Source organism: Camelus bactrianus, chromosome X, assembly GCF_048773025.1.
Source record: "Camelus bactrianus isolate YW-2024 breed Bactrian camel chromosome X, ASM4877302v1, whole genome shotgun sequence".
In the NCBI taxonomy this organism is placed as follows: domain Eukaryota; kingdom Metazoa; phylum Chordata; class Mammalia; order Artiodactyla; family Camelidae; genus Camelus; species Camelus bactrianus.
The window spans coordinates 93,616,909-93,632,991 of NC_133575.1; the positions used below are offsets into that span (position 1 = coordinate 93,616,909).

Genomic DNA, 16,083 nt, shown 5'->3' on the forward strand with positions numbered 1-16,083 from the left:
TGTACTACCCAAATTTGTTTAACTAATTCCAAATTGTGCATTAAGGTTGTTATCTATTTTTCTTTGATATTAAAAATATACAATGAACATTCTTGTGCTAAAAATCCCTTTGCACACTTCTGATTATTTCTTTAGGACAGTTTTTTTTTTTTGTGGCAAAAAATACAACATAAAATTTACCATCTTAACCATTTTTAAGTGTATAGTTTAGTAGTGTTCAGGAAATTCACATTCTTGTGAAACATATCTCCAAAACTTTTTCATCTTGCAAATCTGAAACTATTTCTGCACTCTCTATTTTATTTCATTGGTCTATTTGTCTGTCTTTTTGCCAGCACCACACTGTTTTGATTATTGTAGCTTTGTATAAGTTTTGAAATCAGAAGTGTGAGTCCTCCAGTTTTGTTCTTCTTTTTCAAGATTGCTTTGATTATTTAGAGTCCCTTGAGATTCCAGATGAATTTTTCTATATCTGCAAAAACAAAAGTTCAATGGGATTTTGACCAGGATTGCATTGAATCTGTAAATTGCTTTGGGTAGTATGGACATCTTAACAATATTAAGTTTTCCAATCCATGAACATAAGATGTCATTCCATTTATTCATGTCTTCTTTAATTTCTTTCCACAATGTTTTTGTAGTTTTCAGCAAACAAGTCGTTCACCTCCTTGGTTAGGTTTAGTCCTAAGTATTTTACTTTTTCTACACTTTTGTAAATAAAAATGTTTTCTTAAGTTCTTTTTCAGATTGTTCATTGTTAGTGCATAGAAATGCAACTGATTTTCATGTGTTGATTTCATATCCTGCAACTTCACTGAATTCACTTATTAGAGCTAATATTTTGTATGTATGGAGTATTCAGGGTTTTCTACTTATTAGATCATGTCATCTGCAAACAGATAATTTTACTTCTTCCTTTACAACTTGGATGCCTATTATTTCTTTTTCTTACCTAATAGCTCTGGCTAGGACTTCCAATACTATGTTGAAAGAAGTGGTGAGAGCAGGTATCCTTGTTTTATTCCTTTGTATCAGGATTATGCTGGCTTCATAGAATGAGCTTGGAAGTGTTCCCTCCTCATCAATTTTTTGGAAAAGTTTCAGGATTGTTATTAGTTCCTTTTTAAACGTTCGTTAAAATTCTCCAGGGAAGCCATCTGGTCCTGGGCTTTTCATTGTTGGGAGATTTTTAATTATCAATTTAATCTACTTACTTGTTATTTGTTCAGATTTTCTATTTCTTCATGATTCAGTCTTGCTAAGTTGTGTGTTTCTAGGAATTCATCCATTTCTTCTAGGTTATAAATTTGTTGGTAAACAATTGTTCATAGTACTCTGTTATAATCCTTTTTATTTATATGACATTGGTTGTAATATCCCCTTTCATTTCTGATTTTAGTTATTTGAATTTTCTCTTTTTTCTTAATCTAGTTAAGAATGTGTCAATTTTGTTAATCTTTTTTAAAAATCTCTTAGTTTTTAACTTATTTTTAAATGTTTTTCTATGCTCTTTCATTTATCTCTTCTCTATGTTATTTCCTTACTTCTGATAGGTTCGGATTTAGCTTGTTCTTTTTTTTTTCTAGTTTCTTGGGGTGTAAAGTTAGGTTATTTATTTGAGATCTTTCTCCTTTTAAGGTACACATTTACAGTTATAGAGAGCATCTTTATGACAGGTATTTAAAATTTTTTGTCAGGCAACTCATAAATCTGTGTTTCTTACAGGGTCAATGTCTAGAGTTTTATGTTGTTCCTTTGATGGGGCCATGTTTCCCTGTTTCTCTGTATACCTTGTAACTTTTTGCTGGGATTTGGGCATTTGAAAAACAACCACTTCTCCCAATCTTTAAGTGTTAGCTGGAAAATCTTCACCAATCATCCCTGCTGGAGGTTCTAGGACCCGAGGAACCTTTTCTGATTTCTTGCTCCCCCTGGTGTCTGCCTGTAGAACTACAGCTCTAACATGCTCTCTATTTTCAGTGGCTTCCAAAATCTGGTGCTGGTGCCATCAGTGTTTTGAATCAGGGAAGACAGAAACTAGTCCCTCCGGCAGTCCCAGACGAATCAGAATGTTGGCCATATGGTCCATTTTTATTCCTTCTGGAGGGAGGATCTCCAGGATGGAGGGTTTCCTTCTGATTACTCTGTACTATGGTGCACTGGGGAGTGACATGAATGGGTGAAGCAAAATGCCACTAATTTTCCTACCCCTTTCACTGGAATCCCTTTGGTTTTACAAGGGCCTAGTTGCTGTAGCTTCTCAACTGGTCTCTAGAGTTCTCACAGAGATATTCTGGTCTAAGTATTGTTAACTTGGTGTCTTTGTTGGGAAAGGAGGGCCTGTAGCTTCCTAGTCCACCATCTTGTTCCTTTTGTCCATTTTTTAATCACGTTTTTTAAAAATCATTCAGTTGTAGGAGTTAATTATATACTCTGCATATTAATCTGTTATCAGATACATGATTTATAAATATTTCTCCCTTTCCACAGGGGTTGCTTTTCACTCTGTTAATTGTGCCACAAGGGTGCTATGGGTGATTTTCCCTATAACTCTGAGGATCAGGGTCTTTGTTGTGGCATAGGCAGCAGCAGCAACAGCAAAAAAGGCATTTTGTAGGGTCTAGTGAGCTCTCTGCCTTTAAGAATGTGAATTCAATAATTAAAATATTCAAATAGTAACTCCTTTTCACATAGTGAATGATCTTCCTCCACAGGAGCAACCACCCAATAGGCCTGTATATTGCACAGGGGGTAGTCTTTTTCCCATGAGTGCTCTATAGAACAGTAGGTACTGTCTGGTTGAGACACACAACTAAATGGTCTCTTTCCCCTGAGCCTTGCATTAGTCACGGCTTATGCTGGAATCAAGACAGATGATTCATTCTAAGACACACAGGTAGGTCTGGGCCAAGACACAACCCAGGGTCATTTTAAGAAGGGCCCTGATCCTATCCTCCTGTCCCTAAATACTAATTAATTATCGAAACTTCTGATTCAAGTCAGTTAAATCTATAACAGAGGCTCAGTAGGACTCAGCAAATGCAGCACAACGCAGCACAACTCAAAGGGCAAGCTAACCAGCAGGCATCAGAGTCAGTTAGCAAGTCAAAACAAGAGAGACAGACCTCCCTGGTGGTGGTGATCATTGTCTGAGCATCCTGCTCACAGTAGCAATAGCAATTGTGGACACCCTACAGAAACCCGATGGACTCTCACCCCAAATTTTGTTTTAATATCAAGACTGACACATATATAGAGGATATGAAAAGTTTATTGCTTACATAATTAGGCATTCTTAGCAACCAGGGAAGGCATCCCAATCTGATCTGAAATGACTTGAGAGAGCAAGGAAAGAAGACTGGCTTGGAATTTTTATGGCAGTCAGGGAGTGGGCTGGAGTGAAGGTTCCTGTGCATGGGATGAGGCCTGAGTGGTTTGAATCTATGGCTAGTGCCAAAGAAAGGAGAACCCAGGCTTCCTGATCACCTTGCTAAGATGTGGGCAGAAAGAGAAGAGGGAGGGTGAAGCTTAAATGCTGTCAGCAGTCAAACACTAAAAAAGGCATTTGACTTTATTAGAGCATACTTCTGGTGGCAGTGTGAAAAAGAGAGACCTTGTGTCCCTGATGAGTTTATTCATCCTCTCAAAAGACCTTGAAACCACCTCCTCCAGACTTCTAGTGTTGCTGAATAATTCAATGTCTTCATGGTTGAGGCTATTTTTAATTAGGCTGTCTGTTACTTATAGTCAAAATAATTCTGAACTGATATAATGTTGAAGATATGATCCATTACTATCATTTTGGATATATTCAGGGAATACAAAGGTGGTTCAATATAAATAAATTTATACTTATAATTCATAACAAAATGAAAAAAGATGAATATCATAAGGCACATTAATAATATACTTTAAATGCTTTCATAAATTCTAGTAACTATCCCTAATAAAAACACAAAGCAAAAAAGGAATAGAAAGCACCTACCTAAAGGCTCCTTACTGAAAACTAACAACAAATATTCTAAAGAATGCAACACTAAAAACATTTCCAAGATAGCCAAGAATTACACAGGTATGCGATTACAATTATTATTCTACATATTCTTAAATATTGTAATAAGTGCAATAAAGGAATAAAATGATTTATCATAATAAATATTGACAAAAGAATCATAACTTTTTATGGTGTGAGTATACCCAGAAAATCCAAGAGACACTAATAAATACTAATACAATAAATAACATCGTCAAGGTTGCTGGATACAAAGTAAATATAAAAAAGTTAAATTTTCTTTATAGTAGGAATAAATGGGGATAAATAGAAATGGGGAAATACCTGATTCATCAAAATGACTTAAATTATAAAATACTTCATGTGGTAGGTTTGCAATGGGTTAATTTATTTAGGTTCAACTACATTTTCCATTATTCCCTTTCCTTTATGTTTCCAGTTAGGGTGGGACACAAGAGAGATTATTGTGGAAGACTTGGAGGACTGAAGGGAAGCAGTAGACATTTTGTACCTTGAACACATTGCTGTTTTTCTGCTGATTCATCTCATTGGCACAAGGCAGAAACAGGGTTTGGAACTGCCCTACCTTCCCCTGGATTCTCCTTTAACTCCTCTCACTCCTGGGCCATGTGTGTGAGTTTAGTTCTGTGACAAAGTTTCTTGGCTTCTACAGGATACCTGTTTTATCAGGTCAGAGGAAACAAGAACAGACGCAGGTTTCTGTTCATCCTTGGGGGCACTAGCTCATTTTCTTCTATGGTGCAGAATACACATCTTTAACTTACAATATGTATCTTTAATTTATCATAATACTTTTAAGAGTTATTATGCTACTTCATATATAATGCAAGAATCTCACAACAAGGATATTAACCAAAAGTAACATATAAATGTTAGTACAATCTCTTTGCAGTTATACTTATAAATGAGATGGGTCAATAGCATTCTTTTCAATAATATACCTTTCTCATTGGATATTATATTATAATGGCTATACAAAATGATCTGCAGAGATTTTCATATTTTTCTTTGGCTGAAATGGCATTAATCATAATTACCTGATTTTAAGGGTTAAATAGGGATTAACACATCATCATTTTTGTGTTTTTAATAACTGACTACACTATAACTATTCTTCTCTAAATTGGAGTGGCTCAAGACTCAGTACTTTGTTTTCTACTCTCCTGTCTCCCTAGGGGAGCTCACTCAACTCCATGGTTGTTAAGTATCAACAATTCACTATTGATTTCCAAATCTATATTTCCAATCCAATTTTTCCTCTGTGCTCCAGACCTGTGTATCCCAGAAGGCCTGCTTGATAGCTCCACTCTGGTCACTAAATGACATCACAGACCACATCTCTGAAACAGTACTCTTGATTTTTCCTTTCTTCCCCAAGTCTTCTCTATCTCAGAAATGATACCATCATCTGCCCAATTGTTCAAGCCTAAAAACCAGGGGTCATCCTTGTCTCCTTTCATTCTTTCAGTCTTTACAACTCCCATTCAAACAATCTATAATACCAGTCAATTTTACTTTCAGGATGTATTCTCAATCTCTCTCCCTATGTCTATGTCTACTAACACCACTTTAGATCAAGCCTAATCATGATGTTTTTTCTTGCTTGGTCAACTGCAACAGCTTCCAAACTGTTATCCCTGTTAATACACTTTTTCCCATATAGTCTCTATTCTCTGCAACTTCCAGAGTAAAACTTTTCAGATCTGATTACACCACCATCAGAAACTACAATGTCACCCCCTCAAACCTAGAATAAAATTCAATCTTCTTAATATTGCTTCTGAGAAAATATTTGCAAATGATGCGACTGAACAGGACTTAACTTCCAGAATATACAAATAGCTCATTCAACTCAATAACAGAAAACTAAACAACCCAATCAAAAAATGGGCAGATAACCTAAACAGACATTTCTCCAATGAAGACATACATATGGCCAATAGGCACATGAAAAGATGCTCAATATTGCTAATTATCAGAGAGATGCAAATCAAAACTACAATGAGGTATCACCTCACCCTGGTCAGAATGACCACCATTAAAACGTCCACAAACAATAAATGCCAGAAAGGGTGTGCAGAAAAGGGAACCCTCCCACACTGTTGGTAAGAATGTAAATTGGTGCAGCCACTATGGAAAACAGCATAGAGATTCCTTTAAAAACTAAAAATAGAGTTACCTTATGATCCAGCAATCCTACTCCTGTGCACATATGCAGAGAAAACTCTAATTGGAAAAGATACATGCACCCCAATGTATAATAGCCAAGACATGGAAGCAACCTATGTCCTTCAATAGATGACTGGATAAAGAAGATGTGGTATATATACACAATAGAATACTACTCAGCCATAAAAAAGAATGAAATGGTGCCATTTGCAGCAACATGGATGGATCTAAAGATTATCATACTAAGTGAAGTAAGTCAGACAAAGACAAATAATACAGTATCACTTATCTGTGGAATCTAAAAAAATGAGACAAATGAACTTACAAAACAGAAACGGACCCACAGGCATAGAAAACAAACTTATGGTTACCAAAGGGGAAGGTGGGGAGGGATCATTTAGGAATTTGGGGTTAGCAGATACAAGCTACTATATGCAAAACAGATAAACAACAAGATCCCACTGTATAACACAGGGAACTATATTCAATATCTTATAATCTACAATGGAAAAGAAACTGAAAAAGAATATATATATATATATATCTCCAAATTACTATGCTGTACCCCAGAAACTAACACAACACTGTAGATCAAGTATACTACAATTAAAAAAAATATTGCTTCTGAAGCCATGCAAGATGACACTTTTATCTGTTTCTGATATCATCTCCTTCTATTCCCTTCCTAACCTACCATGCTTTTGCCACACTGGAATCTTTCCTATTCCTTGAAGATTTGAAGCTTTTCTTTTTTAATTTTTAAAATTTATTTATCTTTTGGGGGGAAGTAATTAGGTTTACTTATTTATTTATTTTTAGAGGAGGTACTGGGGATTAAACCCAGGACCTTGTGTATGCTAAGCATGTGGTTTACCATTTGAGCTATACCCTCCCCCACTGATTTGAAGCTTTTCTACACAACTATTGCCACTGGAATTCTAGGTCTCAGCTCAAATGTCACTTTCTCATAGAGACCTTCCCTAAATTCTTTATTTACAGGGGAAAATCTCAAACCCCTGTGTAGAGGGACATCCCTATCTCTCACATCAACTTATACAGTAACTTGATAGCACATATCACAATTTATCATTGCCTTGCTTATCAATTTACTTTTTCATTTATTATTCCACCAGTGGGGTACTTTTCAATATTTAATATTTTTCACTGCTTTCTGCAAAGTGAATCTACTATGTGTCAATAATTACATAACAATGGAAGAAAATGTATTGATCTGATGTTTATGATAGATGTCTAAGTTGGAACTACTTAGATTTGTGATAGAGGTAGTATTTAAAATTATGGGAATGAGATCGGGCCAAAATGGCAGAGTAGAAAGACCCTGAGCTCACCTCCTGTCACTGGCACACCAAAACTACCATCATTTACAGAACACCTATCAATGAAAAATACCAGAACCTATGAGAAAAGATCTTCAACAACTAAAGATATAAAGAAGAAACCACAACAAGATGGGTAGGAGGGGCGGAGTCACATATAGTCAAGGCCCATACCCCCAGGTGGATAACCCACAAACAGGAGGATATTACAATTTCAGAGTTTCTCTCCAAGGAGAGAGGGGTCTGAGTCCCATATCAGTCTTCCCAGCCCAGGGGTACTGCATCAGGAAGCCAAGTCTCTGAACACCTGCAGGGCTTACTTTTGGGACAGCCAGAGGGCTGTGAGAAAATAGAGACTCTACTCTTAAAGGGTGCACCCAAAATCTCACATGCTTCAGGACCCAGGGCAGAACCAGTAATTTGAAAGGAGGTTGGGTCAGATCTACCTGCTGATCTGGAGAATCTTCCAGAGCGGCAAAAGGCAACTACAGCTCACCCTGAGGACATGGACACTGGTGGCAGCCATTTCTGGAAGTTCTTCCTACCACATGAACTCTGGTGCTGGCAAGACCCATTTTGGAATCCTCCCTCTAGCTCATTAGCCTCAGGACCCAGCCCTGCCCATATCCACCAACCTGTAGGCACCAGTACTGGGGCACTTCAGTCCAAGCAACTGACTGGGAGGGGGCACAGTCCTACCCACTAGCAGACAGGTTGCCTTAAGACCCCTGAGCCCACGGCCACCCCTGGACACGGCCCTGTCCACCAGAGGGTCCAGGAGCAGGCCCCACACACCAATGCACCTGTGCTAGATCTGGGACCCCCCAGGGTCTCACAACCAGAGATCCTGGGACCCAGTTCCACCCAACAGTGGGCAGACACCAGCCCCCGAATCCCAGGCCCTGCCCACCAGTGAGCCTGCTCAAGCCCTAGGACTGCCTCACCCATAAGCAAGTGGACACCAGCCCCATGAAAACCACAGCCCCACAGCCTGTGGACCCAATTCACTCACAAGCAGGCCAGGTCCAGCCCTAGGACCAGCTGGGCCCTGGCCTCACCTACCAGTAAGCTTCCTCTAGCTGTGGAACAAACTTCACCCATCAGGGGGCAGACACCAGACCCCAGAAAACCACAACCCTGCAGCCTACAGATCCAGATCACCCACCAGCAGGCCAACACCAGCCCTGGGAATGGCCATAAGTAGGTCAACACAAGCTTCAGGACACCCTAGGTCCCACTGCCAGCTGTGTCAAGAACCAGTTCTGGGACCCCTGGGCCCTGCAGTCAGAGCCCAGGTCCTGGCTCTGCCCACTCTGCCCACCAGCAGGCTGGCACTAGCCCCAGGATCTGGTTTCATGCACCAGTTGGCAGTCACCAGCTCTGGGATCTCCTGGACCCTGACTCTACACCAGTGAGCCAGCACTAGCCCCAGGAGCCACCACGGTTTTGCAGCCAGCTGCTTTGTGATTCAGCCCCACCAAGCAAAGGTCAGCAGCCTCCACAAAAGGCAAGGCCTGGAACCAACTGGATCAGGGGCCAACTGAATCTACCAGACTGCCCTCAGTAGTCAGCCTGCCACAACAGTAGGACCCAAGTAGCCCACATAGGGGGCACCCCTGGAACATGTAACTCTAGTGACCAGAGGAGAGTGTGCTGCTGGGACACATAAGACATCTACAAAAGACCACTTCTCCAAGGCAAGGAAATATAATCAACTTACCAGATACATCAAAAAAAAAAAAAAACCCAGCAAGTTAGGCAAAATAAGCAACAGAGGACTATGTTCCAAATGAAGGAAAAAGATAAAACCACATAAGTAGAGAAGGCCAATCTACCTGAGAAAGAGTTCAAGGTAATGATCATAAAGATGATGAAAGAACTTGGGAAGAGAATGGATGAACAGAGTGAGAAGATGGAAGTTTTTAACAAAGAGTTAGAAAATATAAAGAACAACCAAACAGAGATGAAGAATACAATAACTGAAATTAAAAAAACACTAGAAGTAATCAACAGTAGACTAAATGATACAGAGGAAAGGATCAGTGAGCTGGAAGACAGTGTATGGAAATCCCTGAAGATGAACAGAAAAAAGAATAAAAAGAAATGACTACGGTTTAAGAGACCTCTGAGACAGCATTACTGTTTGCAGGAGACATGATAGTATACATAGAAAATCCTGAAGATGTCACCAAAAAATTATAGCTCATCAATGAATTCAGTAAAGTTGCAGGATGAAAAATTAATATATAGAAATCTATTGCATTTCTCTACACTAACAACATACTATCAGAAAGAAATTAAGGAAATAATCCCACTTACAACCACATCGAAAAGAATAAAATACCTAGGGATAAATTTACATAAGAAGGTAAAAGACCTGTACTTGGAAAACTATAAGACACTGATAAAAGAAACTGAAGACAATACAAATGTATGGAAAGATATACCTGTTCATGGATCCATAAGAATTAATATTGTTAAAATGATCATACTACTCAAGGCAATCTACAGATTCAATGCAATCCCCATCAAAATACCAATGGCATTTTTCATAGAACTAGAACAAATCATTTAAAAATTTGCATGAAAACACAAAAGACACCGAATAGCCAAAACAATCTTGAGAAAGAAGAACAGAACTGGAGATATCATGCTCCCTGACTTCAGACTATGCTACAAAGCTACAATAATCAAAACAGTGTGGTACAGGCACAAAAACAGACACATAGATCAATGGAACAGAATAGAGACCTCAGAAATAAACCCATGCACTTATGGTCAATAAATCTACAACAAAGGAGGTAAGACTATACAATGGAGAAAAGACAGTCTCTTCAATAAGTGGTGCTGAGAACACTGGACAGCTACCTGCAAAACAATGAGATTAGAACATTTTCTCACACGATATACAAAAATAAACTCAAAACGAATTGGGATCTGAAACCATAAAACTAGATGAAAATATAGGTGGAACACTCTTTGACATGAATTGTAGCAATTTTATTTTGTATCTGTCTCCTAATGGAAAGGAAACAAAAGCAAAAATAAACAAATGGGATCTAATTAAACTTAAAAGCTTTTGCACAGCAAAGGAAACCATCAACAAAACAAAAAGACAACCAACTGAATGGAAAAAAAATTTGCAAATTATATGTCCGATAGGGGTTTAATATCCGAAATATATAAACAGTTAATACAACTCAATATCAAAAACAAACAACCTGATTGAAAAATGGGCAGAAGACCCGAAGAGACATTTTTCCAAAGAAGACATACGGGTGGCAAACAGGCACATGAAAAGATGCTCAACATTGTTAATCATCAGGGAAATGCAAATCAAAACCACAATGAGATATCACTTCACACCTGTCAGAATAGCTAACATCAAAAAGAACACAAATAACAAATGTTGGTGAGGATGTGGAGAAAAAGGAATCCGCTTACACTGTTGGTGGAAATGTAAATTGATGCAGCCACTGCAGAAAACAGTATTGAGGTTCCTCAAAAAACTAAAAATAGAACTACCATATGATCCAACAATTCCACTCTTTGGTATATATCAGAAGAAAATTTAAAAAAAACTAATTTGAAAAGATACAAGCACCCCAATGTTCACAGCAGCATTATTTACAATAGCCAAAATATGTAAGCAACCTGTGTCCATCAACAAATGGATAAAGAAGATATGATATATATGTATATGTGTGTGTGCATAATACTGTAAATCAACTGCATCTCATTAAAAATATTTATATAATAGTAAATGAATAAATAAATAATAAATAAATAAAACCAGACAGGATCTGGGGCTGTGATTGGGCATAGACTGTTAAAATTATCACCCCACCAACACCACTATTTGACTTCTATTAGCAGCAACTATCTAATCATTATAGAAACTAATGTTATTCTAAACACTTTATATAGACTACTATATTTAACCTTCACAACTCTATAAGGTAGGTTCTATCTTTATTCTCATTTTACAGCTGATGGAATTGAAGCCAGAGAAAAAACAAAAATCAAATAAAATTATGGGAGTGAATAAGCTCATCCAAGGAGAACATATAGAATGAAAAGAGGAGAGGTCAGAAAATAAAACTGAGAAAACACTAACTATGGGGCTGTGGGCAGAAGAACAAATAGTTCACAGAAACAGAAAGATAAGCCAGGGGGATAGGAGGAACACCCACAGAATTTGATGCTACAGAAACCAAGACAGGATGCAGTCTCAAAGAGGGAATGATGGAGAGACTTAAACCCTACTGAAGAATCACATGAAAACTAACTTTCAAAGTATCCACTCGCTTTTGCACTGAAGTATCACTGGTGACCTTATCAGAGAATTTTCACTCAAGTTTTAGGGCGTGAAAACCAAAATGCAGCAGACTGAATAGTGAAGGGAGCACAATGAAGTGGCCATAGTGTAGGCTATTATCTAATGAGAAGAGAGAAAAGCCAGGACATAGATTAGAGGGAGGAAATTATTCCAAGTACAGAGGGAACCTGAACAGGTTTACCATCTGGGAGAAAAATACCAAGTAGCACAGGAGGGGATGGGGGCAGAGATATAGGAAACACAGGGGGAATAAGATGTAGTGAAGTCCCGGAGAAAACGAAATAGGAGGGACCCATCTAGAGCACGAAGATAGGATTTAGCAAGGAAAACTGAGGGACTTGTCTCAATCACTTGATTTTGTTGATGAGAGGAACTCCAAAGTCATCTGCTTAGGATGAGAAGGGAAGAGTGCAGACAGCTTGATACCATATAGAAAGTTTGATATAGTAGCTCCGAGTTATGCAAGCAAGAGATGAACCAAAAAGAGCCCCCCATACACCCACTCACCAGATTCCCAGGTTTCAAATGTGTTCCGCGTATCCAAGTGCCGTCCTTCAGAAGCTCTTCGAAATAATCATTTGGGGGCGCACAGCAGTCCCTGGCACAGTCACCCGGCCAGCCTGCCCTGTAGGTGGCGTGGTGCCTAGGAAGGTGCGTCCTAGTTGAAGCCAGGAGCAGACACCCAACTTGCTCGCCGAACAGGGGGCGCTCAGCCGAGTAAGTTTGCTCCCAACATGCCTTGCGGCGAGAGTGGGGGCCCGCATTTCTGACGCGCTACCGCGTCGCCCGGCGGGGTTTCGTGTGGTGATCGGGTCGCTTCGCTCTTTGTTAGGAGAGCGCGTGGGTGAGAGGGAAAGGCTGCCGAGGAGGAGGCCAGGACTGAGCTAGGATTGAGCTAGGACTGAAGGAGGACTGAGTGAGGAGCGGAGGGGCGGATCCATTGGCGGCCACCGCTCACCACAGCAGCGGCGGCGGCTCTGCCGACTAGGCCGCGGCGGCCATGGCCGTGGACCTCCGGGACCCCAGGAGCGGTTTTCGCCACAACGAGGTGGTCATGTTCATCAACGAAGAGGTGCTCAGTAACGGCGGCGGTCCAGACTTCTACTCGACCTTCCGCTCGCGGCCCTGGAACGAGATCGAGGATGAGCTGCAGTCCATCCTGGCCGACCTGCAGGTGCCGCCGGCCGTCAAGAGGGCCTGCGTCTGGAGCGCGCTGGCCCTGAGTGTGCGTGTGGCCACGAGGCAGCGGGAGCAGCAGGCCCGCCGAGTCCGGCGGCTGCAGGAGCAGGTTGGGGAGCGCGAGACGGCCACCTGGGCTCTGGCCTCCCAGCTGCAGCGGCTGCGCGAGGAGCGCGAGGAGGTGGCCAAGCAGTTGCATTGCACACGCAACGACCTGCAGCAGGCGCTGACCGAGCGCGAGGAGCTGCGTGGGCAGCTGCTCCAGGCAGAGAGGCAGCCCCAGGAGGTCGTACCCCGATCTCGAGCCCAGCACCTCGGGGCTGAAGCGTGGCCTCTGACCACTGAGGAGAGAAACAAGCTGCTGGTGGCGACATCACAGCGTAGGCAGTTGGAGGAGGTCCAGAGGGAAGCCCAGAATGTCTCGACGGGCGGTTTGCTTTACATGCCGGGACCCCCGACTCCCTGGTCCCAGGTGGCTCAGCCCCCTCTGCCCATGCCATTCCCATACCCACCACCTCCCCCACCTACGGTGGTCTCAGAAGTGGAAACAGCGGCGGCGGCGGCGGCGGCGGCGGCGGCAGCAGCAACAGCAGCAGCATTCCCACCCCAGATGCCTGCTGGGGGCACCTACCCACCTGGCATGTGGCCTGCAGTTGTGTCCCAAGAGGAGGTAGCCCTGCAGCGGGACCCGAGGATCCAAGGCCAACAGGAAGGTCCTGTGAGGCCCTACTTCATAAATCCGCCAGGGCACAGCTGGAGCCAAGAAGACCCAACCAAGCGACAACCTCAGGAACAGATGCCGAGGCCACTCGAAGGTAAGAAAGCCTTTAAGCCCTAGCAAGACGAGAAACCTGCCCCAGATCTCAGGAGGAGAGATTGGGACTGCCTATGGTATAGAATGTGACTAATTTTTCCTGACATTTGGCTTGTAATAAATATAAGAAAATCTGGATACTAAATGAGGTGGGAAGCCTTAACCCAAAGCAAGCTCCTCACTGAATTCAGGGATGTAGAAAAAGAATGGAGGCATATTCCAAAGAGAAATCAATTTCTGGATGCCCCCATATGATTAAAAACTCTTTTATTTACATCATAGAAAATTTGAAAATCTGTCAAAATTTTTCATTATCCTACCATCGAGCAATAACCATTTTTAACACATTAATATATCTGTTTCTACATATGGATCTTTCCTCCAGTTTCATATTATACATGTGTATGAGTGTATATAATATGCATTGTTTTAAAGAAAGATAAGATTCTATTGAATATGTTAATTAATTTTTAAAGGAAAACTTCTCCCAAATGCATTTAAGTTCACAGGTGGTGGACTCTGGATGGATGCTACCGATTGGTTGAAACCCTACAGAGGCTGAAATGAAACATTCTCTTTTTCTCCTTTCTGTATTTTCCTAACTTCCTCTCTCCCATAATACCAGGTCTTTGACTGAGAATACCCAGGCTTTTAGAACATAAGATACATTTTATTCTAGAAACACTTTTCCTTGAGAATGCTATTGTTATGCTGTATACCACAGCAATGTTCATACTTGTTTCTTGATTTGTTTTTATAATGTTCATTGGTGAGGGCCTGTTCTTTGTGTCTCTAAGCTCCAGGAACTTCATGTGAAGCTGAAGGTCCAGCTCCCAGTGTGCGAATCCTCATGAAGTACCCTTCTGGCTTTCAGCAGCCTTCACCTCAGTGAGATCTCAGCTGGCTGGAGCTAAAGCGTATAAAGGAATCAGGGAAGAGGAGACATGCTGGCACACATCTTGGAACAAGGGAGGGCAGACAGATTTTGTTAAACGTAATCCTTCTGTTGGGGAAAAAGGATTGATGTAGCAGAGTTTCAAAGGGGGTCGGGAGGGTCGTATTAAATTTAGGGGTTATCCCAAGTTTGTAAAATTACATTCATTAATTCATTCAACAAGTGGTTATTAATTATCTAGTATGTGCTAGGAACTACTGTTATATGTTATCATCTGATGCACACATTATAACCCAAGTGGGTGACTTTGATTAGATGACAGGAGAGAGCCTAATTTGGGATACAGATTATATCAGTAGTGACTTCTTTGCCTTGCACATAGTGTGGCTTTGGGATAAATCCAATTGAAATAAAGTCAAGGTCCGTTTCTAAGATTCTGGGGGCAATGTCAAAGAGACCGTCATGGAAGGACTTGAATGACTAAACTGTTCATCACATTAATCCCAATGGAAATGAATGGGCAGGGGCAAGTATTGGCAAAGTGGCCTCACAAAAGTACAGGCAGGACTTCTCTGATACTCCTGCTGATTTCCTCCCCTGCGAGGGACAGCTATTTTCCTGGTTGTCTGAAAGACCTCTGGGTTGTCTTTAAGAAAGACATCGTTTGGGAGAGTGTTGGCTACACACTCGAGCCCTCAGCCTCAGTCTGCCCCTAGCCCCAGCCCCTTTCCAGTCAAAAGTGGGTGAAGAATAAAATAAAATGGTTTCCAAGGACAGGCATCATGCTATGGATGGTGTTTCCCTTGGGAGGGCGTACCGGATTAAAATTAGAACTAGATAGGGACAAGCACTCTTGGGAATGCCACTGGGCCCCTTCTCTTACCACTCGGTGTGTTCTCTGCAGGCTCTGCTCTACTGAGGCAGCTGCTGCAAGCAGTGGGGAGCCAGGGTGGAGCCCAGAGCGTGGGAAGTTAGATCAGCCTCCAATCTGAACAGTGTTCTTCAGTTCCCCCAGGAGATCCCAGTTTACCAAGTTCCACCTTTGTCAGAGGTTTTCTGATTCTTACTAGTAATAAAGTGTGCAATTAGGGAGGAGGCCAAGATGGCAGAGTAGAAGGATGCTCATAGCTCACCCTCTCCCACAAATACACCAAGACTCACATCCACATCCCACTCAGCCAACCAGAGCACCTGTGGAACTCCAACAGAACATCGCCCTCTTCAAAAGACAGATGCCAAAAGTGTGGTAGGAGAAAAGGAAAAAAGAAAGAAGAAAACGCAAAACAGTGCAGGACGGGTCCCGTGGGGAGGGAACGG

General features: G+C 41.3%; 1 protein-coding gene across 1 annotated transcript; it reads left to right on the plus strand.

Moving 5' to 3' along the window:
• Positions 1–11,867: 11,867 nt before the first annotated feature.
• Positions 11,868–15,822, plus strand: LOC123619414 (testis-expressed protein 13D). The gene is made up of 2 exons (XM_045523310.2): positions 11,868–13,872; positions 14,669–15,822. Exons 1-2 carry the CDS (start codon positions 12,879–12,881, stop codon positions 14,761–14,763), a joined length of 1,089 nt encoding a protein of 362 aa, XP_045379266.2. The 5' UTR covers positions 11,868–12,878; the 3' UTR covers positions 14,764–15,822.
• The last annotated feature ends 261 nt before the right edge of the window (positions 15,823–16,083 follow it).